Here is a 12673-nt window from a genome sequence, read left to right on the forward strand (position 1 = left end):
CCTAGACACACTCCAAGTTGCCCCAAAAGACCACAGACGACGCAATCACACTGCCATAACCCATCTGGACAAGAGGAATACCTATGTAAGAAAGCTGTTCATCGATTAAAGCTCAGCATTTAATACCATAGTACCCTCCAAACTCGTCATTAAGCTTGAGACCTTGGGTCTCAACCCCGCTCTCTGCAACTGGGTCCTGGACTTTGACGGGCCGCCCCTAGGTGGTGAGGGTAGGAAACAACAATCTCCACTCCGCTGATCCTCAACACTGGGGCCCAACAAGGGTGCGTTCTGAGCCCTCTCCTGTACTCCCTGTTCGGCCATGTACGCCTCCAACTCAATCATTAAGTTTACAGACTACACTACGGTGATAGGCCGTCTCATTGTTGGTAATCAAGCCTACAGGGAGGAGGTGAAAGCCCTCGGAGTGTGGTGTCAGGAAAATAACCGCACACTCAAAACAAAAGGAGATGATTGTGGACTTCAGGAAACAGCAGAGAGAGCACCCCCTATCCACATCAATGGGACAGTAGTGGAGAAGGTTCATTGGCGTACACATCACGGACAAACTGAAATGGTCCACCCACACAGAGTGGTGAAGGCGGCGCAAATAGTGCCTTTTCAACCTCAGGAGCCTGAAGATATTTGTTCTTGTCATCTAAAACCCACAAACTTTTAGACGCACAACCGAGAGCTTCCCGTCAGGCTGTATCGCTGCCTGGTACGGCAACTGCTCCGCCCACAACCATAAGGCTCTCCATAGGGTAGTGACAGCGGCACAACATATCACCGGGGCAAACTACCCGCCCTCCAGGACACCTACACCACCAGATGTCACAGGAAGGCCATAAAGATCATCAAGGACAACAACCACCCGAGCCACTGCCTGTTCACCCCACTATCATCCAGAAGGATAGGTCAGTACAGGTGCATCAAAGCTGGGACCGAGAGACTGGCAAACAGCTTCCATCTCAAGACCATCAGACTGTTAAGCAGCCATCACTAACATTGAGTGGCTACTGCCAACATACTGACTCAAATCTCTAGCCACTTTAATAATAAAAAATTGGACGTAATAAATGTATATCACTAGTCACTTTAAACAATGCCACTTCATAAAATGTTTACATACCCGACATCTCATATGTATATACTGTACGCTATACGATCTACTGCATCTTGCCTATGCCGCACGGCCATCGCTCGTCCATATATACACATGTACATATTCAACCCTTTACATGTGTGTATAAGGTAGTTGTGAAATTGTTAGATATTACTGCAGTCGGAACTAGAAGCAAAAGCATTGCACTACACTCGCATTAACATCTGCTAACCCTGTGTATGTGACCAATATAATTTGATATAAATTTGATTTGACTGGCACACCCCTAAGTCTAGGAGAGAGGAAACTGACCATCTATTCACAGGAAGTATTAAAAGCCATTTAAGGGCAGAATTCAGAAGATGCTAGTCAACCTGTGCATAGCACCTTGTGGTAGACAAAATACAGATGTTAATTGAGTCTTGCATAGCTGCACACCATAAATCTGGCATTCGCTCTGTTAACATCTGAGACACTACCGTCAGAAAGTTGGCTTCGGCCACAGCAGAGGAAGAGGACAAAAACTAGAGCCTACTGTGATTACTCTTGGAACTACTAGCAAACATATACTTTATCACCATACTAGTTAATGTAGCGTTTCTGAAACCCTTTGATTCTGACTCAACATCTACCAAGCGATTGGTTCTAGTAAAAAAAAAATATTTAAAAAAGTTTCAAATTGACCAAACTTTTGTTAAATAAGCTTGCCAGAGTCCGATTTAAACAGGCTGAATTGGGCAAAATGCCTGACACATTGGTTCAAAAAGAGAGCCAGGCATAGCAAAGTCCAGCAACCTAAATTGCAGTTTCACTCCATAAAGCAAACCAAGAGCAATTTGCATGTACATGTGACCCATGTATTCCAGGCAGTCGGTCTGATTCTTTGAAACTTCCAAAAAAAGTGTCACGCTTGAATTCAGAGATTTTGTACATGTTCAGTAAGCACTGCAATCATGTACATAACGATCATAAATCTCACAACAGATATAGGGTCTCATGAGACCAGACTAACCAAAATAACACTGTTGGTGACTTGTCAGTTACTTTAGTTACCCAACCAAGTTTAAACCACCGGTCTCTTTGTAAAACACCAGTCTGAAAATCCTAGAAGGCCTACAGACTTTAGTCTAGTGCTAAATCGTCAGAATGATAGAGTACAGATAAGACAAGTCAGTCTTGGTGACTCACTGTGGACCTGGGGCAGACCAGACTAAAATAACAAAAACAATGGCAGCAAGTGTCATATCAACAGTGTGCAAATTGAGCTTTTCACATCAGCACTGATTTTGGAAAGGATGTCAAAGCTGAAACTGCAAAGGTCTCGAATCCAAAGCATGAAAAAGTTAGGGAGTGCAAAGAACAAGCTGGTGGGAATCAGACAAGGCTCTATTCTGAATACTTTGTGGTTTGGGAGGGTTGTGTGGAAAGTTTAAAAATGAAAAGCATGACAAAAGGATTCCAGTAATGGCAAACCATGATATTTTGGGTAGAAAGTGCATTGCCAATGTCTGCAAAAGAGCCTGCATCAGCAGCTGTAGCCACATGTCAAGTCACAATTAAAATATGAAATAAAGTGAAAATGATCCTAGAAAATAAAAGCTAGGTCACTTTCATAAGCTACTGTATATCATTTATTAGCAATCAATTTATAAATAATTGTAATACATGCATTAGATGCAATTCATGAGTCCAGATTTAGTGTGATGACATTAAGTGCTATGGAATGCTTATGCAGTGGTTGACCTGGACCTCCCGTTGAAAGTGTTTCCTCCCCGCACCATTTTCTCAGTCCTCGGTCATATAGTCTACACACATTTATTCCAATTGCAAGGGTCAAGGGCTTGTACATAGTTGAAACGTACTGTAGATAAGGGTATTTGATAGCCATTACATGTTAGTTTTGACATGGTCAGGGCAGCTGACGTGAATTAAAAGCATTAAAATTAATTAAACAGTCAAATAAAAAGTAGAAGGGCCCCAGAAGTGGATTTCTTTTGGTTGGGAAGGTAGAAGAGTTAATTTAGAAAGTCGAGTTGAATCGTTTTGTGGAAGACATTTTCAAAATGACAAATTGTGCTACTTGAAATGCCATAAGCCAAAGAGTAATTTGTCAAATCGTCACAGCGCTCTATTCAAAATGGTGTGGGAAGTAAGGCTGGGGCGATATGGGCAAAATATCATATCATGGTATTTTTTCAAATTTGACGCTATGACAGTATTTCATGATTTTGATTAATAAAAGTTCTAAAATTTGCTTTAAGATTAGTGTGCCTCATTTTTAACCTAATGTTGCAATTGAGATTTAGATCAAAACACTTGGGTGAACTTCTGGAATCATGGAAATAGAATATAAATAGTGGGCACTTTGAATACAGTGTTTGACATGACAACGAATGAAAATGCCATGGACAAGTTATTGCTCTGACTCAGTACTTCTATTAGCTAGTTAGCTAACACGATTTGGCTTAACTTGCTAAGAAAAGACAAACTAGCCGTTTGCAGATGTAAGAAACAAACTATAAAACACTTGTGGATTTAAATTAAGATCAAATTGGAAACAATGTTGCGTTGACCATGCAGACTGAACGAAAGTGTCTAGTGGTTAAGCAACAACAAATGCGCTCCTTGAGTGACTGGGTGGGACTAGGTCTGTGTGGAGAGCGAGAGAGAAAAGGGATGACTCAAGTAGCGGAGTAAACTATAAAAAACGGCGTTACACAGAGCATATCACATTTAAAACATTTAAATACCGTTATAGAAGGTAAAGTAAAAACCCAAACTGGTCCATGCATCAATACCAGTACATAGTAAAATACGGTATGCCGCCCAGCCCTAGTGGTGAGACAGTGGACAGACGATACGCATTCATAAATGACAGGAAGCCGATCAAAAGGGTATTACTCTTTCCCTACCCTCCCAAACAATCTCCCTAACATATTTGGAATACACACATACATATAAATCAACATCCTGCCCGGCTGTTGACAGTCAGGAAGTGAGTTTATTTCCCAAGCCTGCGGTGTAGTGGAGGGTGAACACAACCGATGTTTACATACCTTTTTAAATTTATTTTACCCATCCATTGTGAATATATGCATTGAAAATGTTGGCCGTTACTTTATTCACTGCAAACGGCAATCAGTGTTAACCCACAAAAATGTTTTATTTGCACTTCCCTAAACACTGATGTAGCATACAGCTTTGAATTAAGGCTCTACCTCCTCCAGTAAATATTTATCAAGCAGAACAGTAGCAGTTAACACTATAGTCAATTCCCAGAGGATTCCCCCCCTTTCAGAATTTTCATTTCAATTCAGTTTCTGAAATTGTAGAGGGATATGTTCCAGGAGAGTACAATTAGGTTAGTTCACTACGTGATCTTGCAGTGGACAGATGCAAGACGATTACAGTGCATTGAAATTCGGTGGCTCTTTCAAGGTCTGCGTTTGCATCAGTGGAATTTGTAACCAGTTTCCTTTTTTCCTCTATATTAGGGACAAGCTCTACACAGCATATGGATGATATGATCCAATCATTTTATACTAATAGAGGAGTTGACCATGCTAAAAGTATTCAGTGATCACAACACAGGTCTAGTAAGACCAGAGGGGGTCAATCTTTAAAAATCTTGCAAAAGACCCTGAACTGAAGGCAAACTGCCCACTTCACTTCATTGTAGACAAATGGCTAATGAGGATAATCTATGAGATTGGCCAATAGAGAAAAATAATATCGTAATATGGAGGTTAAAGAATGAGTATTTGATGGTAGTGCCTGGTTTGCAGCTTTGAATCATGACACTGAATCGCAAAGGCTTTTCAGAATTACAGTGGGCTCCATTCAGTGGGGCAGGCGGTGTCGGCACTCTTTTTGCGGGACTGTCATTCGATGCCACTGCAGTCACATGCTCTGAGTGGACTGCGTTCTGCGGGGGGGTGTAAGGTTGAACCTGTGGCAGAGCCTCTCATGCTGCATGTGCTACAGTGTCCTCTGGTCTGACCCAACTGACTGCTACCTCAGTGGTTACTGGACAGGACAGTAGGCATTAAGCAATAATTCAAGCTATAGGCAACCTAGTAGGTTCTAAAACCCCACTAACACCCTGTGCAATACATAGGTTAAGAAAAAGAAAAACAGTTGGTGGTTCACATTCAGTGCTTCAGAGGACAAATCATACACTCAATGAAGGCTTCCTATCTATAACACAAGCAAAATAAATGGCGTCCTCATGGAAGTCTTTCCAAAAAAAAAAAACAAAAAAAAAGTGCTCTGGGCCTTTACTAGTCCTGTATTAGCGGACCAATATAGCAGTCTGTAGCGGCTTCCCACAGCAATGCTTCATGGCACCTTCACACGGCTACTAGCAAAGCTAAAAGTGGGCCCAATTCAACCAATCCCATCAGTACCAATCCTCCTTGTCCACATTTTGAATCCATGTAGGCTTACTCAACATGCAATGTCAACTCAAACGCATAGAATTCTAAACGTGCTTCCTTGCTCAGCAGGGAGAATATTATGGTCACCAGTTTGACGGCATATGATTGTATCCATTTCAAATACAGACCACAAACAAGAAAGAGCTATGGGGCACTGAAGTGCTTGAGGGTTCCACTCTACACACTGAGGTTTGAAACCTACATGGAACATGCCCCTTACCCTCAGCAGATTCTAGGGCGCATCATGTTGCAGGATTGACTCACAAGTCAAACTCCCAGAATAAGTTTGGATCCTATAGAACACGCTTGCTCAGTAGTCAGTATTGTACATGCACAGAGAGGAGCGATGTCCTCACAACTCAACATTGTTCTAAAATTAACTTTTACATTTCTGGTTAATTATCTAACTGAAATACACTCCTGCTCAGGGCTTTAAGTAGGAGGTGGTTGAGTGTTCAAGTGACATAACACCTTGTCCCATGCAGCTAACCTCTATTGCGATGCAAATAGGTCCAGGAAACAATACAAGTGTTTTGTACAACAGATATTGTAGGCTTACATTATAATCAAAGTAACAAGATCAGGTAAACTCAAGCTTCCTAGTTTCAGTCTCACCTACACACCCAGTAATCGGACAACCTTTTTTAGTGAAGTAGCTACAATACAACATGGATACCTGGTATTTGCATTTTCATATGAGAAAAATGGAAAGGAAAGTCAGTGAAAAAAGGAAAGTCAGTGTTGAGGTTTCCTTCACAAAAGGAGGTGTGCTGACCCTAGATCTGTGTCCAGATCATTTGGACCACTGAGGTACTGTCAGGTGATTACTACCACGCCACCCACCCAGCTGTCGCTGAGGGACTATCGTATCTACTCCCTCCTGTGTGATTACTTTGGTTTTAGGGCATGTATTGAGAGTTGTATGCCTGAGCTCGAATAAGAAATGAAGACTTCAAAGTAAATTCCTTCTGGAAATAAACAAGGTGTAACTCTCCCATCATGTTTGCCCAATTGTAAAGACCTTTGCACAAACAAATACACAAAGGATGCAATCAAAAAAGGGAACGATTCCAAATGGAAGTCCAGGCATGCTGACTCACTGAAGGAAGGTGACGTTATAGTCAAGTACAAAGGTCCTCATCACAGACTTAAAAAAATAAAATAATGACTATTGTTCACCAAATGTAGCCATCATATCAAGTGGCAGGTGATGTGGAAAGTTGGGAACAATACTTCAATACCTCATTATGATCACACATCCTGTTTTGGGATGCAAAACAAGTTTAGTGACACAATGACAAAATAAAATGTTCCATTTACAGTGGTTGACAAGTCCCTAAAGCATCAAATAGACTACACTCGATTGACCCTTGCACTTTGGGATGGGCAGGAATGGGTTAGCGTAAAAGCAATTAAACCATAAAATCACTAACATGCAATAAAATGGCAGTCTTTTCCCCTCTCTGTAAATAGATGGGTGCAGTATCGAGTTGGGTAAGTTGCACCGATAACAACAAACTCGATACTAAAGTGATAGCTCTATATTTCTAAAATTGCAAGAGCAGTCATCTTGGAGAAAATTTTACACCTGCTCTTAACCAAAGCAGACCAGAAAACAAGAGCAGGCTCATAACGTGGAAAAGACTACAGTTTGACCTTTGCACCATTTTTTACCCCCTCTCTGGTGATTGTTAAGTCTCAAAGTTGTTTCGTGGAGTTTATTTAACAGGCCGTGTTAAAGAATGCGGACACTGGCCGGAAACCCAACCCAAATCAAAGGAGCTAAGAGAAAGGGGCCATATCTTGCGTACAAATCAGACCGGAGGGGAGCTAGACACCACTGCTATTTCGGTCTGAGGAAAAGCCAACTCCAAGTGCTGCCGGCCCTCCTGAAGTACCTCCAACCTTTGTGACATTCCTGCTCCGCTCCTGCCACCCCCAGACTACAAAAGGAGCCTTGAGGCCCTCCCCAGCAGCCTCCTTATCAAGAAGCCAATCAAGAAGCCTTCTAGGGACAGGAGTCAGTGAGGTATGATGGCCTCTACACTCTTTTAGCTTCGAGTTTCAGACATGCCTTTCAAAACCACCGTCAAACACCACACATGACATTTCTTATTACAGAGCCAATGCTAAAAATAGTGCCCAGCAGGAAATTGGTTTCAGTCTCTAGTCACCGAAACGTATGCAAATAAGCAGCATGGTGTGAACAGATAGATGTGGCGATGCCTGCAGTCAATCTACTTCAGCACTGATGCTAGGGTGCTGAGAATGACCCAGAATTAAATCCCATTAAACGGGAGTAACCCGACACGGCAAGGGCAAACACCAGGAAGAAACAGAATAGACTAAATGAAAACAACCTAGACGGAGTCTGAACAAATTTTTACCGCCACGAAAACCAGGATTCAGTCAAAATGGGTAATGAAAACTTAAAACCTGTTCAGCTATTGTAATTGCAAATAGTCACTAACAGAAAACTGTTCTGCTGGTGACTAAAATCAGTTGGCCATAAATACTTGATACCTCCAGTTTTTCATGAACAAGACTTGATGCACTCTTTTGTAGATGTTATTTTTGTGCGTCAACATGCAATCACAACGTCAGTTTGTTGGAAAGGAAAAGACTTAACCACTGCTAATGTCATTTTCATTGAGACCTGCTTGTGCCTTTTTTCTCTTTCACCAGCCACACTCCTTGCAACATTACAAGTGGTTGTGTTCTGATGAACTAGTTCTCCTTGGAAAATACTTATCACATAGATCTGCAACATATAACAGCAGCCCACCAACTTTCCAGGTATCCCCCGAAAGAAAAACAGACCCTAGGTATGTCTGCAAAGCACATGCAGCGGTGGTACGTTCAGGACCCATATTGTTTTAACACAGTAAAAGGTGTGGACAGGATGAGGCCCTTTAAGATGACGTTCACTTGATATTTCAATGGCGAAGGTACATGGAGATGTTGGGATTCAGATATGACGTGATTGTTTTAGCACAATCCACAGAGTTTTGGCGCTAAGGCGTGCAACATGGTTCAATGCATCAATATATCAGCAGTCTACTTTCAGTTTTTCAAATTGTCAGCATCTTATGGCTGACATTGGGATCATGTATACTGTGCTAATAGCAACTTTTAAAAAATGTATTTTTAAAAAATGTGTAGAGTAAGCGAGAGCCATATTTATGCACCACCGCCACTGTGAATTAGGGTAATCCTGGGTTATCAGACCCTGCACTTTCAAATCCTGGTCTGGAGGTGGGTCTGACCCTGGTTTATCTCAAATCAAGTACTTTTTCATTTGTCACATGCGCCGAATACAACAGGTGGAGACCTTACCGTGAAATTCTTACTTAAATGCCCTTAACCAACAATGCAGTTAAATTTTATTAACTAACTTTTGTTTATTTTTTTTCCATTAAAAAAAAAAACTAATAAAAAAGTAACAAATGTACACAATAATGAGGCTCTGTACAGGGGCTACCGGTACCAAGTCAATGTGAGGGGATACAGGTTAGTCGAGGTCATTTGTAAAAAAGTGACTACGCATAAATAATAAACAGCGAGTATCAGCAGTGTAAAAATCAGGTGAGGTGGTGGGGTCAATGTAAACAATCCGGAAGGCCATTTGATTAGTTGTTCAGCAGTCCATCTGGGTCTGCTTTGGTGTATTTGGGGAGCTATGGATTTATGGGGCGGCAGGTAGGGTTGCCAGTTCAAATCCTAGGTCTGACAGGAGAAATCTGACAGGAAGTGAGCTGGCAACTGGCGGGTTGCTGGTATCAAATCCTAGATGCTGTTCTGAGGGCAAAAGGGGGAGCAACTCAATATTAGGTAGGTGTTCCTGTTTTGTACACTCAGTACATTCGGAAAGTATTCAGACCCCTTCCCCTTTTCCACATTTTGTTACATTACAGACTTATTCTAAAATGTATTACATTTCTAAAACCCTGTTTTTGCTTTGTCATTATGGGATATTGTGTGTAGATTGATGAGGGAACATGTTTATATAATCCATTTTAGAACAAGGCTGTAACGTAACAATTTGGAAAAAGTCAAGGGGTCTGAATACTTAGCGAATGCACTGTATAAGCGTGTCTTGGAGGGGTTTGCATAAAGCAAAGTCAAATTTTGGTTGGATTCAGAAGGAAGAACCGGAAAAACACGAGTTGGTAGCCTGTTGTATTAGGGAATTTAAATAGAGCAAAAACATCACTACAGTACTCTGAGCACACATGGCATGCTTCAATAGAAAATATTTATAATGAGAAATCACTTCCATACCTTTATGTAGATTGATGAGCAATGTATGTGTCGGAGAACAAATATACCAACACATGGTTGGATTGAGATCTAATTTCAGTAATTGCTTCCCAGGTTACTTGCCTGATTCAGTGTTTATGTTATTGTGTATTATGTGCATGCAAGTTGATTTCACAATGCTCATGAACCATATAACATGGGTGTGGTATAAGGTGTGGCGCACTGTGGTCTGGTCTCAAAGATCCCATGGTACTTATCACAAGAGTAGGTGGTGTGAACCTGTGTCCCTGCTTTATTCCCAACATCATGGCCACCAAGGCTAATGGTCCCCTGATCCCTAATAGGCAAACATCACTCCTCACTGTGATAGCTGGGTCTTATCCATAGGCCCAAAAAGGGTAAAAACTGACTCAACTATGGTCAAATGTCAGGAAGTGCATAGGGTATTATTTTACTTGCCTAGTCAGACCATCTTGCGGGTAATGAAACTAAAAGTTACGTTTCTGTCGAGGTTCCCCATTGAACGATTAAAGAACAGAGTCAGCCAAAAATACTAGGAGGAGAAACCCTCTGATAACGTCTAGGTTCGCAGAGCATACGATCATGTAGGCACACTCAGTGGACAGTAAATTGCCTGTAAGCAAGTAAAATCGCTATTGGAAGGAGATAGAAACCAGCATAAACAAATTAGCGCAGTTCAGATTTAAATTATTAAATAATTGCATTATATATAATTAAAATTAGAACCATCATCCTTGGTGGAAGTCAAAACATTTATTGATACATTTAAAACGTTACAATAAATAGTAGCCTATAGGCTATGCCGTGATTGTAATCCAGTTAATCTCATTGTTTACATGGCAAGCACGTGCCAAGGCTAATTTCAATTGAAAATTGACAGCATGACATCGACTCGAATTTAGGGTAATTGTATAACATTTCTAGATAATCTCGCATCGTTTCATAGGTAGGCGAACATCAGACAAGAACTACTTGATTATAGCCTACGGGTCGGTTTATGTTCGTAGGCCTCAGCCAGAGTCCAAACAATTTCTAACGAATACATACGCTTGATCAAACGCAACATTGTGGCAACTTGCCGACATATTGATACTTACAATCTAAATGTTTCTTTTTCGGCCCCATAATTTCATGCGTAGTCGCCTTGCACACAGTTTTTGCCACCGCAGATCCGGTAACACTGTGTTGAGCTGCGGTTATCCTGTCCGTAATGCTTTGCCCAGACATCTTCGCACTTCTGTATTAAGATATAGAACAAATGTTTCAAATCCTGTGGAATCGCTATTGTCCTCTGTAGCTTCCACAGTTCTGCCACATGACACAAAATAAAGACGAGAAAAATGAGACGGCAGAAACGTTACTCTTGTAGCTAAATCCGAGGGTGATATGTAGCCCACATCCACGATAAGTGAGCGTAAAATTGAAGTTTGGTTGTATATTATATGGGATACAAACTTAAGAGTTTTTACCTCTTGCCAATTCCGAATGAGCCCTCTCTCCTAACAAAGTCTTTCTCTCGCACTAACTGACTCCCCCTCTCTCTTTCTCTCGCACTAACTGACTCCCCCTCTCTTTCTTTCTTTCTCTCGCACTGACTGAGTCTCCCTCTCTCTTTAGTTCCCACTGAATAAGTCTGTGCTCTTTTCTACTTCACCTCCCCCTGCTGGCTCCAATGGACTGGAGGCTTGCAGGAAAATGGCGGGTCCGAATCCTCCAGGGACGGGCTATAGCCTATCAGAAAGGAAGAGGTGAAGCAGTAGGGTCAACTCCACCCAGAATCTGTCCAGGCAGATTGAGGGTGCGTTCCTGTGCCCAGGTTTTTTTTAGCCATATTCTAATAATTCTCGTGTGCCATCATTTTGCTATGGTGAAACTTGCACTCCAATAGAGAGAAATAGTGATGGCGGTTTATTGTAGGCACTAACTCCTATCATGGTTCGTTGGAAAAAACTTATTGGGAAAATGAATGGCATTTTTGTAGGGTTTTTGGATAAACGCCAAAAATAATGTATGTAGGAAACACGGGTTTATATTTTATACGTTTTGTTCTCTGAGATAATCTTCATCGGCTAACATCACTTTTTGTGAATTTTTAAGAATGTATGTAATTTTAAAAAAAGCACAAAACCCCTCCTGTCTCAACCTCCAGTAATTATGCTGCAATAGTTTGTCTAGGGGGCTAGGTTCAGTCTGCTATATCTGGAGTATTTATCCTGTCTTATCCGGTGTCCTGTGTGAATTTAAGTATGCTCCCTCTAACTTTCTCTCTCTTCTCTTTGAGGACCATGCCTCAGGACTACCTGGCCTGATGACTCCTGGCTGTTCCCAGTCCACCTGGTCGTGCTGTTGCTCCAGTTTCAACTGTTTTGCCTGCGGCTATGGAACCCTGACCTGTTCACCCGACGTGCTACCTTTTCCCGGACCTGCTGTTTTCGACTCTCTCTCTCTACCACACCTGCTGTCTCTAACTCTGAATGATTGGCTATGAAAAGCCAACTGACATTTACTCCTGAGGTGCTGACCTGTCACACCCTCTACAACCATTGTGATTATTATTATTTGACCCTGCTGGTCATCGATGAACCTTTGAAAATCTTGGCCATGTACTGTTATAATCTCCACCCGGCACAGCCAGAAGAGGACTGGCCATCCCTCAGAGCCTGGTTTCTTCCTAGGTTCCTGCCTTTCTAGGGAGTTTTTCTTATCCACAGTGCTTCTACATCTTTTGGGGTTTTATGCTGGGTTCTGTATTGCACTTTGTGACATTGGCTGATTTAAAAAGGGCTTTAATAATACATTTTATTGATTTATAGTTATGTGATGACATCAAATGCCCGTGTACCTTCAATTT

At 41.6% G+C, this 12673-nt stretch overlaps 1 protein-coding gene across 25 annotated transcripts in view; it reads right to left on the reverse strand.

Moving 5' to 3' along the window:
* The window catches only part of picalma (phosphatidylinositol binding clathrin assembly protein a), a 56007-nt gene extending 44538 nt beyond the window's left edge, over positions 1-11469 (reverse strand). For 5 of the 25 annotated variants that reach the window (XR_002954682.2, XR_002954683.2, XR_006084105.1 and 2 more), the window contains exons 1-2: positions 11292-11464; positions 10920-11059 (exon numbers count right to left, since the gene is read on the reverse strand). Coding sequence is in view for 8 of the 25 variants with exons in the window: in XM_024432186.2 (XP_024287954.1) it covers positions 10920-11049 (130 nt within the window). In the remaining 17 variants the exon portion in view is untranslated. Of the gene's footprint in view, positions 1-10919 lie in introns of all 25 variants that reach the window. The other 20 variants (XR_002954690.2, XR_006084108.1, XM_042327009.1 and 17 more) reach the window with 14 other exon arrangements.
* Between the last annotated feature and the right edge of the window lie 1204 nt (positions 11470-12673).

The sequence above is a fragment of the Oncorhynchus tshawytscha genome, linkage group LG09 (genome assembly GCF_018296145.1).
Source record: "Oncorhynchus tshawytscha isolate Ot180627B linkage group LG09, Otsh_v2.0, whole genome shotgun sequence".
In the NCBI taxonomy this organism is placed as follows: Eukaryota; Metazoa; Chordata; class Actinopteri; order Salmoniformes; family Salmonidae; genus Oncorhynchus; species Oncorhynchus tshawytscha.